This window comes from Oenanthe melanoleuca, chromosome 6, assembly GCF_029582105.1.
Source record: "Oenanthe melanoleuca isolate GR-GAL-2019-014 chromosome 6, OMel1.0, whole genome shotgun sequence".
NCBI classification, from domain to species: Eukaryota; Metazoa; Chordata; class Aves; order Passeriformes; family Muscicapidae; genus Oenanthe; species Oenanthe melanoleuca.
In genome coordinates this window covers 11,313,990-11,327,603 of record NC_079340.1, presented here as the reverse complement: position 1 = coordinate 11,327,603, position 13,614 = coordinate 11,313,990, and the positions used below count along the sequence as shown (strand labels likewise).

Genomic DNA, 13,614 nt, shown 5'->3' with positions numbered 1-13,614 from the left:
ATAGAATTGTGTCTAATTCAGAAAAAGGAAAAAAATTTTCTCTCCAAACACTTACAGAAACTGTTTTGCAGTGACAGGGGATTGTTGTGATCTCTAATTTGTCCCTCATTTGATGCAGAGTTTTGGATATCAAACAAGAACGCACATTTGTGACGTCTGAGCTCTTCACTGTCCAGGTAAGATGAGATGCAATTTCAGTTTCTCTCATAGTACTGGCCTCCCCTGGTTCATTCTGTTTTCCTCTCTCTTATGCCTGTGTTGAAGTCCAACAGAGATTGCCAGAGATTATTTCCTCTGTGTTATACAGCTTGCCAAGCACTTAGCAGGCATATAAATAACACAGGACCAGTTTGACCTGCTGCTGCACAGCCTGGTGCAGTGCTCCAGGTCTGCATTGACTGTGCTGGTTTGAGCCCTCCTGACTGTGGCAGGGAGCTGAGGAGGTGAGCAAGCTGCAGCTTCCATCCAGAACTTGACGAGCCAGCTGAGTAGGCTGGCTGTAATTGTCTGACCTGTTTGCCTTAAAGCAATGTAGAGAGCACCTTTACTTTTAAGGAATCCTTGTTTTTAACTAGAGACTCAGGTTTGTTTCTTATCCACAATGGCACAGAGGAAAGCCATTATTCCTTTGTCAAGTATTGGATGCAGAAACAGTGAAGAGGTGTTAGCAGCTGATGGTGTCTCTCAAAAGGACCATTTGTCTCATGGGGTGTCTCTTATTTCAACTGGTTTGGCAAAGGTGTGGCCCTACTGATGCTGTCCAGGTCCAGCCTGACTCAGTTTGAGAAACGTAATGAGGAAGTCAAGTTAGAGATCTTTGCTAAACAGGGTCATAGTTGGGGTGCAGAAATGTTACTGGGTAAGCAAGTTTTTCATTTTGGCCTTTAAATTTCATTTCCCACCTGGATGCAAAAGCCTGTCCTATATTTTTCACTTGCAGATATAAAGAAGAGGTAGATTAAAGATCACTGTAGTACATGATACCATCAATACTCTCAAGCATCTAGGACTTAACCCACATTGTTCTGCAGTGTGCCATGATGATAGGCCAGCTCACAGCTCTGGCTGATTTGGAGATAGCACAACACTCACTGCACCAGGTGGATAAATCCCTCTGAGTGACTAACTTAGCTCTGGAAACACTTTTCACTGAAGGCTAGGTTCAAAAAACCTGTAACTCTTACAAAGTTTTCAATGCCATTTTTATGGAGTGAGGCTTGTAGGGTTTATTAATTCTGTTAAGCAAATTAAATAAATCTACTATCTTAGGTGTTTTTTTTTTTTTTTTTTGGTTGTTGTTTGGTGGGTTTTGTTTCTTTTTAGTTTTTAGTAAATACAGGCCCTGAATGAAAACATTGCCATGTGCTATTCTCTGCACTTTAAACACAATGTATTTTCACTGACTGTCGACTTCAAGAATCTGACAGTGTTGTACTACAAAAAGGTTGAAGGAAGGAATTTGCACCCCTGTATAATTTAATTGGATATTGGATTTTAATGATGCCTTTCAATCAGTCTGGGAAAGGCTATTGGATAATTAGATGTGAAGTACAAAGTAGTGACCCAGACGTACAGACCTCTGAAGGCAGCTCTGTCTGGTGACATCTAGTGAATTGTGAAGCTTTCTTTGAAAATTAAAACTCATGTAATCAAAAAGGGTAAAATATAGTTTATTTGTAAGCATCAAAATTAATATGCTCAATCCAGGTGCAAGAAAAATACATATTTTCATAGTAAAGCTAATACCTGTGAAGGATGTTTTGGTTTTTTCCTTTGTTGTTCCTAAGAGCCAAAGACTTGTGTCACCAAAATATTTTAAGCATTTTTTATGTAAATCACAACATATAAAATAAGGCATGAATTTAAACCTGGATTAAGAACCAAAATTGTCACTTTGTGTTGTACTGGTGGTAATAACAAGAAAGTCATTCAGACTTTAGCGTTTATTTTTGACTGTGGATATAGATTAGGTGTTTGACAGGGCAGAGCAGTGAGCACAGATGCTGATTTGAAACACTGAATCTGTCCTGTCAATATTATTGCCTCAGTATTTAATCATCCTTTAGATTAAGCCTTTTATTTCTAAAGAGAAACTTCTAGTCACTTATCAGGGTAATAGAACTGCTTTGGTGGTTTTTTCATTCTAGTGAAATGTCTTCCTGGGTTAGTGTTTGTTCATCTAGAGCACATTTGGAACAAACACTCTGTGGGAAGATCCTTGCTGATAGTCTGATTTAATGAAAAAGTAAGGACTTCCTGAAATGAAATTTTATGTTCAAACTACACTTCTGGGGAAAAAAAGGAGCTTTTGGAACATTTTACTGGCAAAAATAAGACTGGTTTTTTTAGTAAAAAATAAGGAAGGAATTTTTCTATGTTAGAGTAAGAATTGCCTTGTGCAGAGGGATCAGCTGCTTGTGGTCCTTGGAATATTATGGGAGTTTCTTTAGGATTCTGCCTGCTCATACCTCCAGTTTAGATTCTCTTCCCTTGTGATTCATTCTGGATCTCTTCCTCACAAAGGACTACACCCTAATTCACTCTGACCTGGCTGGTTAGGGAACTACTTCCAAAGTCCCTATATTGAAATAGAAAACTCTTAGCAAGTCAGACAAATAACCAGTCTGGTAGGCTTTACATTTTACAATTGTTGAAAGAGATTAGATGGGAATATCTAGACATTGAAAAGATCAGAGCTAATGAAAAAAATTATCTGGTATCACCAGTTAACTGGATACAGAGATCTAAAGGACAACCCTGTTCATGGGGGGAAGCTACAACTTGCTTCTGTGAACTCTCTCTGCTCTCCATCAGTGATATTCCTCAGATTCTATTGGGACAATTTATCACTTAAATTGCTTCCATCTGTAAACCCCTTTAAAACTATTTAAGTCCCTTTAATTTCATATTACTAGTGGCTCAGAGAGAAGTCAATGAGCAAAATCAATAAACAGTTTAATAAGGGAAGGACATTCTTTGCTATGAAGTAGATTAGCACCTTGCCTGCTTAATAAGTGTCTCATTTTTGGACTTGGGCAACCTAGTTGAAAAAAAAAATATTTGAGCTCATCAATTTTCTAGAAAAGTCTTCTCACCACTGGAGCTCCAGCATAGTCACACTGGCAGGTCCAGGAGGGCTCTGTAAGCTCTTGAACTGCCCCAGCAGCTTTTCAGTGGGTGGTTTTGCACTGCAGTGGTGGCAGAGCTCCCTCTGAGCTCACTCCTCTCTGACATTATGGGTTGTCTGGTCTGTTCACTTCTCTGGGGAGCTTCACTGTGCTGTGGTTTTGAAGAGCTTGGAAGAGAGACCAGCTGTAAAAAGAACATCTGCCACATTACTTCTCCTCTTGTCTGTGCATAGAAATGCTAAATCATAAATCAAATATTCCCTTTTCAGTAACATGACACATTCTCCCAGTGGTGCTGGAATTCCTGGCTTTGTGTGGTGTAATGCCTTTTTTTCTCATACAGTTTATTCACCTCAGGCCAGAACTCAATAAAATCTTTTAGTCTGCTCTGGTCAATTTGAATAAATTTGTTAGGGCCAACTTGCATTTTGTAAAGGCTGGAAGGGAATATTTTGGATTAGAGTCTCCAGTTGCCAACATATGCCCTGTTATTGCCCTGTGAAGGGAGTACCTAGGGGCAGGCAGGTGTACAGGAGGATGCAATCATTCCCAAAGCATTTCCTGTGTGACCCTGGGCAAGGCTCTGCTTCCATGTTCCACTCCCCAGCTGCAAAGTGGAGACTCTGGGAGTGGGAACTTCAACACTCCATTTCTTCTGAGGCTCTCCAGAAGAATTTGGCCCTGTTCTTTAATGGCATTGCACTGCCCAGCTGGAGAATGAGAGCCTGGCCCTGGGAGGGTCTGAGTGTTCCTGCTGGATTAGCACCTGCCTTGTGTAATGTGGCTGTAGCTTGTTCCTGCCCGTGCCCACCCACCTGAATGCACCAATTGCCAAAAGATAAGGAAGGGCTCAGGTTGCACAACCAGCTGACAGCTGCTGCACTCTTCTCAAGCATTCCACTGCTCTGACCTTGGGGACAATCTGGCAGCTGATCCCCAAACCATCAATTGAGCTGCTGTTACCAAACCAGCTGTAATGTGAAGTGATCTACACAATGGTGTTTACCAAATAATTCACAAAATTGCCCAGTTGTTGATTTTTTAAAAATAAACCCCATTTTCTAAATATGGAACTGAAACCAGTGTATAGAAATAAAGTTTCCACTCTTAACTCCAGTGACTTTCATGCTAACAAACCTATAATGTTGCTAAATGTGTGTATCATGGATACTAAGTTATGCAAATCCACCAGCAGCAGCTTATGATGAATATGGTTTCTAGAATTAAAGAAGCAGGATACAAGGGTTCAATGGATGATTCACAGACATAAAGAACTGCACTAGTTACTCAGGATTGGCTTTACATGGAGCCTGGAAAAGCACAAAAGACTGAAGTCTCCTCATTCAGCAGTACTACTCACATTTCCTCTGCTCTCTGACATTGACTCAGCATGTCCACCCACTGTCTTTATTTGCACACACAACCTACAGATAGTAGGCACCAGGGAGCTGAGAGGAACACCAAACTAATTTTTAAAATCTAGGAAAATATGATCTAAAAGGCAAAGTGCCTCCATAATGAGAACTTGCAGTTAAAAAAGAGTAGAGGTGCTCAGCCTATTCAGCACAGAACTTTGTAAATTTCTTCTTTTTGTGAAGTTATGGAATTTCTTCTCTTTGAAATCAGTGTAATTCCTAAGAGTATTTGGATTTATGCATTTGGATTTTGGTGTTGCACAGCAGTAACTTGTAATAAATTTTTTCCTTTAATTGTTTTTTTTTTAGCCTTTGTTCTGCTTCCTCAATTATTTCCAGTCATTAAATAAAGCCCACAAGCCATCAATATTCAGTGAAATCTCTTCTGTCTTTAATTATTGTAGGCCTGCTCTGAAAAAACCTTTCTGACTAAACCCTTTGGCTGAGATGTATCTTTAGATTACCTGTTACAGGGAATGGAAAATTAAATGCAGGAAAAGATCCACCTGGCTGGTAATTTTAATGGTCTTTCTGGACCAGACAGCTACTTATTTATTAATTAATTAATTTAATCCAGCAAAGATATGATATGTAGGATAGAAATTAATGAAATGCACTTCTGTTCTTGGTGGGTTTGTGGGGTTTTTGATACACAGCTGTGCACAGCTGGCCCTGCAGACAATGAAAGCTCTGCAGGTTCAAAAATCCCATGTATAATTCTGAGGGCTTATCAATATGAAATAAGTTTAAAGAAAATTTTTCTCTAGTCATCATAAACTACCTTGTCAGGTGTACAAGAAAGATCAGGCAATAGGTTCTGTCATTTATTCCTAAATAAGACCATTTTGGGGCACTTACTCTTAGGTCATGGATAGCTGCAACCTGCTGTAGAGAGTGGTACTGGGGGGTTTCTGCATCCCACACAAAATATAACCCCATAAACCCCTCCATAAATGTGAGGGCTGCTCTGTTAGACACGTGTAAATTATGTGTCCCAGGTGGAGCAAGCAAGAGAGCAGTTTGTGAAAGCAAAACTGGAGTGTAAATTGGCTTAATCTAAGCAAGAAAGTAAATTCCTGCCTTCCCTGCTGCTATCTGTAGCTGCTCTGAGGTGTTGTGTGATTCTCTCTTCACTCCTGCTGAACAAATGCTCTCTACTCCTCTCTTTGACAACTGTGAAAAATCAGGTGAATTTCTGGAGTTGTTCATTATCACTGCTGTTGCTGCTACTGCTTTTATGAGACACTACAGCAGAGTATCTCCCATATCAGCTGCTGGCTGTGCTGCATGCTTAGCACTAAATGACAGTGTTTATCCAAACTGTTCACAAGCTCTCTCCAGTCTAGTGAGGCCTGCCTGGTTTCCATCATGAGCAGAAAGGAAAGGGCAGGGAGGATAATTAGCCAAAATCAAAATTCTTCCCTGTGCTTGCTCCCAGGGCAGAGCAGCAGCTTGCTGCCAGACATTCAGGGCTGAACCTGCCACATCCAGACTGCTTCCAGGAGCAGCAATTGATTTACCCAGGACAAAACAGGCACAACTACTATGGAAGAGGGAAAACCTTACTTTTTTTAATTACAGACTCCATGTGAGATGTGTGTATCCCCTTGAAGACATGGCTGCAAAGCTTTAGGGATTTTGTATGAACCAGGGAATGGATAATGGGTGTTTGGTACATTGGCACTCTCAGATACTTTTCCCAATCATTGTATTCTCTCCCCTTTCCTCATTATTGCTTGCCCTCCATGACTGTCCTTCTCTTGAGATTAAATCCCTCTTTTTTGAAGAAGAAAAAAAATTAGTATCTAATTTGCATTCCAAAGAACCAAACAAATAGAACTATGTGCAGCACAAGAGACAAAGAATTACAAGACCAGATCAGAACTGTGGCTTATTTCATGATGGATATTTGAGAAGCTGTAGCCAGTTTTCTAATTAAGTAAGCTATGGCTATTTAGATTAACTTGGAGTGCTAGTGTTTTATATTTTCATTCAACAGTTTTGCTAAAGGTTTATTGTTATTTTAAGACACTTCCAGAAAACATGAATTCGGAGTTCTTACTTAGAAATGTCCTTGTAAACAAATAAGAGTATTTTTTGCCTTGTTGCTTTCCAGAAGGGATGCAGCTCTGATAGGAGCATTTTGACAGGGCATGTCTGGAGCAGCCCACCATCAGGTTATCACAGCTCATTGTTTCTCTGCTTTCTGTAGATTTGCCTGTTGCAATGAACTCTCTGTAGTTGCACCATGACTCATCTTGGGCCCTTTCCTTGCTAGATTTCCATGTTTCTGTGAGGTCTGTTTTTTCCATGTGGCACTTTCAACACCAGTGATTATTCCAGCAGGACTGGCAGAAATGGAAATTAGTGGTCTCAAATGGTGAAGTATAATTTTCCTTCTGCACCTTTACATTGGTGCCTCATCTTTGCTAGTGCCCAGGCTTTCAAGTGATGGGGCAAAGATGTGAATATGCAAAAAAGAGAGATTATAGAAAAATTGAAAAGATGCCATTGGAGTTATTATCTTTAGTGGCTAAATGACAGGATTTCAACAGTACCTGTGGAGGCAAGTGAAGAATTCAAAAGAACTATCAGGATTAGTTATGCCCAAGTTGTTTTATTTAGCAGCAGAACAACCATAAAGGAAAACTAGAAGTGATGCAACAAGCAAACAAAACCCAGAATGAAGCAGGAAGGTGTGTGAGAAGTGAAACCAGCCAATATACTGCAGAGATGATAAAGAGCTGGGGGATAACTCCATGACAGACAAGAGAAGGAGAATATAAAAAGCTCGAAGAATGGAGGTACTGGAACAAACACTTGCTGGAAATATGGAAATGTGTTGAGGTAGCAGTCAGAGGTGGGTGAGGTGGCAGCAATGCCACGTGCATATCCCAAGGAACGGAAAAGAGAAGCTGCTAATATGTCTTCAGGGAGGCCAAGAGCAGGGAGGTTCTTTGCCCAGGAGCCAGCAGAGGATCAGCCTGACTTATTTAAACTTTGAAGGCAATAAAGCAGGGTTTTTGGAAGGTTTCATGGTCATGCAGATGGGCTGGAAGAGCCCCAGATGTCTGCAATGTCAGTTTTCTTACCTGCACAGAGAGCGGATGTGAGCGCCAGAGTTTTTATTTTGAGCTGACTGTTTTTATGAGTGTGTTTTAGGTTTAAGTTGGAAACGACTCTGTCTGAGATTGCTGCCATGCCATCAGGAACGGTCCTAATTCTTTTCCCAGGTCATCTGCACGGTGGAGACCAGAGACAAGATCCACGCAGCCCAGCTGAGGAACGCGCTCTTGGAGCGCTACCCCACGACGGCGTGGACGGAGCGGTGACGGGCACGACCACCTCTGACCAGGATGCTGCAGAGCCCAGCCCTGAGGCTTCACAACAAATGTTATCCTTCAAAGCTGAACACCTAGCAAATAGTTTCAGGATGTTTATTTCCTGCTCAAAATGTAGTCTTTGGGGAAAAAAAAAAAAAGTGAAACTCAAAACTTTAGTTTAGCTAAGGGAAGCTCTTAGTCTCTGCTGGTGTTGGAATTCCTCAATTCATTATCAGCTGGCTGCCTGGATTTTAGCTAGTTTGTAGAATCCAAACAGGGAGAAAGCATTTCTCTTTACATCTGAATACAGACCTCTCAAAGGTCTTTTGATTTTGATGCCCCTTGTTAAAGTAATGCAGCTCCTTCTGCTGGACTTAGCCACACTACAAGTACAGAAACTTTCTGTTTCCAAGCCAGAAGCAGTTTTCTGTTTGCTAAATCTGCTTCAGGAGGTGCACACGTGTGTGTAGGGTTGAACACACTTCTGTTCTGATCTTTGCTGCCACGTGAGGAAAAATTATGCTAATAGACAAACACAAACAGAAAACCCTTGGAAGATAAAAGCCATTATAATATTAAATTTTTTTCCCAAGGGAAAATGATCCTATTTGCAAAATAAAATAAGATATTTTACAGAAATTGAAAAAAAGTGTTGAGTATGATTAGAGCTCATGAACAGAACACAAATGTATTTCTTCCCTCTGCTTTTGGAGACTCAGCACAAAAAGTAGCAACTGGCTTGTGTTTCTATACAAAAAGGCGTCTTGCTACCCAGGTGAATTTTGTAATTAGCATTCCACTGATTATCTTAGTCTGTCTAAAACAGACTCTATCCATCTCACCTGACAGATTAAGTACACTGTTAATAGTGACATATATTTAAAGACCACATGTTAATAGGTAAAGGCAGTGCTGGGAGTAGAGGAAGACTAAGTCTAAGTAAGCACATAGCTAATGCAATTAACAAAGAACACATTGACCCAAATACCATTTTTATCACTACAGGCAGAGACCAACTAATAATATAACAGAGTGGGATGGCAAGAAATGTAAGAGAAGTTCAGGCCCTCTTCTGAATGTGCACACAACACAGTTGTGCCTTTTCATTTGGGCAGAATTTAATTTAAGCTCTAAAGTACCTAAAGGGGCCTACAGGAAAGCTGCATGGGACAAGGGGCAATGGCTTTAAAAGTGAAAGAGGGCAGTTTTATATTAAGTATTAGGGAGAAATGCTTCACTGTGAGGGTGGTGAGGCACTGACACAGGTTGCCCAGAAAAGTTATGGATGCCACATCCCTGGAAGGATTCAAGGCCATGTTGGTTGGGGCTTTGGGCAACCTGGTCTAGTGAACAGAACTCCACAACAGGGAGGTTGGAACTAAATGTTCTTTGAGGTCCCTTCCAACCCAAACCATTCTGTGGTTCCATGATCTAACTCTCTCTGTAGCTTATACAGGATGGGAAGAGAAGGGCAGCATTGTGGCTGTCTCTGCAGTATTATTTTTCTGGGAAATAATCTGTCTGCTCCTTCTTGTTGTGGTTCACAAAGGAGCAGGAGTACGGAGTCTGACAAATGGTGGACAAAAAAATAGAAGTTTACAGATTTGGTCTGTTTTTGGAAGGACCATACTGGTTTGCACATGGAACTAAAAATTATTGATGCCCCAATGGTTAGTTTTGTTCCCTTCTTGCCATCCAGAATGATGGGTATAGGCCATCAGCTATCACAGCTGTGTCCTGTCAGACATAACTCCTTTCTCCATTCTCAGAAAAGTTTAATACATCTGTATGGAAATAGATGACAGAGTCCATATAACATACTTGTTCCTTCCATTGGAACAAGAAATGCACCACACCATCAAAGAGCAGATCTGGGGATGAAAACCCACTATCAATAAGAGTCTAATTACCCTCCCATGTTTTTTGGCAAAAGTCTCAGAAAATTTTGAGGGTGTCTCAGGTACCTATATGAGAAAAAAATGGAGCTTTATAACCAAAGCTCTCAGTAGTGGCCAACAGGTTCTGCTGTCTGGATATTTGGTTTAAAATTTTGCATTATCCTGGACTTTATTGTTTTAGAAGATCAGAGCATTAACAGCTTCTTTCCAAATCAGGGGGAACTGCATTTAGCAAGTGTTCACAAACCTGGGGCAAGAAGATGTAGCAGATAGAGCAACTAAGAATCAATGGACTTGAAATCACTATATGATTTTGGAAATGTGTTTGGGGAGTGGGGAAAGAAGGTGATGTCCAGAAGGTGCTTAAAATGTCAACATTATATTTGCAGTTTGGTTTTATTTTTATTGTTTTAAGTATAAACATACTTTAAAGTGTTAATCACTCTTCAGTAATAAACACTTTATATATGAATATAATAATACCAGAGGTGTTTTTTCATTCTATATTGCCTTTATTGAAGTCTCATTGGCTTAAAAGATAAAATGAAGATCTTCCAAGGGAAAAAACAACCTCAAAATGAGACATTTAATTGACTGTGTGTTTGGAAAGAATAATGAAATACCTGTGCTGCTAACCTTTTCCTTTTTGAATTATGAAATATAATAAGATCTATGGCATTTCAAACACCTAATAATTTGGTTTTGAATGTTTTATTTAAAGAAGTATTTTTATATAGAGTGTTCTAATGTACCTTGAAAAATAACTTTAATAATTATGTAAAAATTTCACTAAAGGTTACATCAGCAAAATGTAAATCTAAGCATCATATTTATTTGAAAAATAATTAAAATTCTGCTATGCCACCTCAGCAATGAAAGATTTGTCATTCTCTTGATAGCAGCCTCACTTTAAAAATCAGAGTTAATATTTTTCTTTTATCTGTCATTGACTTTGGCTCAAAATCTGCACCATTCAGGCACTAAGTTGTCTCCAGAGGCACAAGATGCCTTGACCCAGGTAGTGCCACTGGAGCTAAGCCACTCTGGGAGCTGTCCTAGGCACACACTGCTTGTCAGGGGCACAACTTCTTCCCAGCACTGATGCAAACAAGGTGCATCTTAAATTGAAACAAAATCTCTTCCCACACTGATTCCTTAATTTTTTCAGCCAGGTCCTGTTAGCTGGGGATTAACATCTAAATCTCTGCCAGCACATGTTTTTGCTTCATCAGGAGCAGTTCATCTCCCCATGCAGGTGGCATGTCCTCACAGGCAGCACCTTGCCTTCTGGCCTCCTGCTTTTGGGAGATCCACAACCTCCCCATCCCACAAAGCAGTAAGTGCATTTGACATGTTATTGCTAAACTTTTGCTGGACCCAAACATAGGCACGTGGTTTACTGAATGGAAATATAAGACTCTGGAGTTGGGCTGTAATTACTGCCAGTTATCTGTTGCATGGTTCTCCTGTCACTTTCTCTGTGGTTTGTTTAACTGTAAGCAGTCTACCATGTATAGGACATTGAAGTTTGTAGAGTTTTTTCTTCCATTGCAAATCTTGTTTTCACGTTCTCCCAAACTTCTGCTACATCTCAAAGGAGGAGGAATCCTTCAGTATGTTGTGCCCTCCTGAGCTGATGAATTTCCCCATTGTTCAAAAGCACTTTTAAATTTTATGGTTTTTTTTAAAGCTGCAGCAAAAACTGGTGGTAGCATTGGGAAAATATTCTAATAGAACATATTCTAATATGTTTTGAAGTATGTCAATAATAATCAATATCCCATACAGCTAAGCCCATGCAGCCTGTCAGTCTGAAAAAACAAAGAGTCCTTAAGGACACAGCCAGATCAGTACATCTGAGTGCATCCACACAAAGGATATGAGGGGCTTCTCCTGTGCTGTTGATGTCTGAAAGCCCCTAATCAGAGCAGGCACTCTGATTTACTTCTGATTTACTTGCCTGGTGTGAGGGGGTGCAGAGGCAGATTGCAACTATGAAAATCCCTATCTTCACTCTTTTGAAATTTTGGAGAAGGATGTAGTTTTCCTTTTGCTAAGAGGCCTAGAGTGTCTTTAGAAGGATATTTTAAATTGTGTAATTGCTGCATTTAGTAAACTGGTCACCCTGTGCATTCCCACAAGGGAATGGATTCCTTTGTGAAAGTGGTCTCAAAGAATGTTGATAAATGATACAATAATGTTCCTTACACCTCTCTTTCCTCCTCTCCCCTCCTTCCCCTCATGCATGTGCTGCAGGTATGTTTGGAGTTGCAGGGGCCATGTAAGGTCTACTACAGTACGTGGATTGTGCCATATTGTTACTGCTCTTCTGACAGCAGGAGTAAAGGGATGGATTTTGTTCCTTTTGCTTTCAACAAGCTATGATAATTTCTTGAGCTGTTCATGTAGCTCTTGCATACAGAGACTGTACCAGAATGCTCACAAACATCAGACTGTGGGACCTCAAGGGTCTTGCTTATAGAGGTAAAATTCACTGCAGACTCCATGGCAGTGACCATTCCCTCAGCTTCACCAGGGTTCTATTGTTCTGCAGGGGACCAGCTGCCCAGCCCCAGTGCAAATTAAATATCCTTAATTAACCAGAACTTGGGTATTTCCAAAGTCTGGCTCAGTGGATTCCTGTTGTGTTTAGAAAAATCTAGGTCAGCACGAAAAAGAGGCAAAGCAAGACAACATACTGAGATTCTGAGAAAAGTTTTTCATCACTCCCTCACAAAAATGTGCTACAGCCCTGAAGGCTTTAGAACCAGTTCTTGAAAATGGGTGGGAGACCTCTCACTGCTTTAGTTCAGGCTCAGCAGTGTCTCTGAGCTGATGCTGCACGTCCTGATCTACACATCCAGTTCTCCCCAACAGAGCTTGATTTGAGCAGTGATTTGCCAAGCATGCCGATTTGGATAACTTGCCTTTAAGGAGCAAATTACACTCATTTCCATATATTATGATTTAAGGGTGAAAATGGATCTGGTGGTTTCTTTGTTTCCTTCCACAACAAAGCTACCAAGCAATCACAGCATAAAAGCACTGTTTCAAGTGACATGATTGTGACTTGTATGAAATAATTTCTTTTGATCACCGATGCAAGTCAAATAAATAATGAATGGGGGTGGCTTTCTTATATGTCTAGAAAAAAAACAGGCATAGTTGCTTTAAATTTTCTTGGCATCTTTGTTAATATGATGCATACCCAGTCTTGCACTTAGCTTTCAAAGCAAGGGTTGGATTTTTTTTTCTTTCCAATTTGAAATGGATGTCTAAACAGCATTTATTTTTCAGTGCTGTCACCAGCCTAGTTGGCAGAAATATCCATCCTGAAAAACCTTTATTAAAGTCATCTTAGCTTTCTTGGTGAATCATCTTCTTATTTAGTGGTAAGTAAAAAAAGTAAAAGCTTTTCTGTATGTTTCATTGGGGTTTCCTTTCAATGGGAAGTGACATTTTGAAATCTTTTGTTGCAGCGAATTACTTAACTTCCAAGCATTTTCCTTTGGCAAGCAGGGCGGGCTGGGTGTTGATGGGGATGCTTTGACACCCAGCCCAGCCTTTGGGAACACAGGGTGCCCTTCTGTTGTGGAAATGGCATTTTGATTGCAGTGGAAAGAGTTGCTCTAAGTGATTAAGAGTAATCCTTTATTGCTGCTATTGGACTAGCCTGGAGAAATGCTTATGCCTGGTGTAACCACCAGTGTTTCCACAGAGCTGTTAAAGCCAGAATTGTGTCTGTGAACTGAGGTGCCGACCTGGATTCATGCTCCTGCTGGCTTTTAAAAATAATTTTGTAGCATATTAAGGGTATGGTTACCTTACTGTGATGTTAAGGGCACTATAA

At 40.3% G+C, this 13,614-nt stretch overlaps 1 protein-coding gene across 3 annotated transcripts in view; it reads left to right on the top strand.

The window, feature by feature from the left end:
- The window catches only part of LOC130255118 (L-threonine ammonia-lyase-like), a 35,356-nt gene extending 22,006 nt beyond the window's left edge, over positions 1–13,350 (top strand). For all 3 annotated transcript variants that reach the window (XM_056495489.1, XM_056495490.1, XM_056495488.1), the window contains 2 exons: positions 119–176; positions 7,777–13,350. In XM_056495489.1, the coding sequence (XP_056351464.1) occupies positions 119–176; positions 7,777–7,875 (157 nt within the window). In that variant the 3' untranslated portion in view covers positions 7,876–13,350. The remainder of the gene's footprint in view (positions 1–118; positions 177–7,776) is intronic.
- Positions 13,351–13,614: the final 264 nt, after the last annotated feature.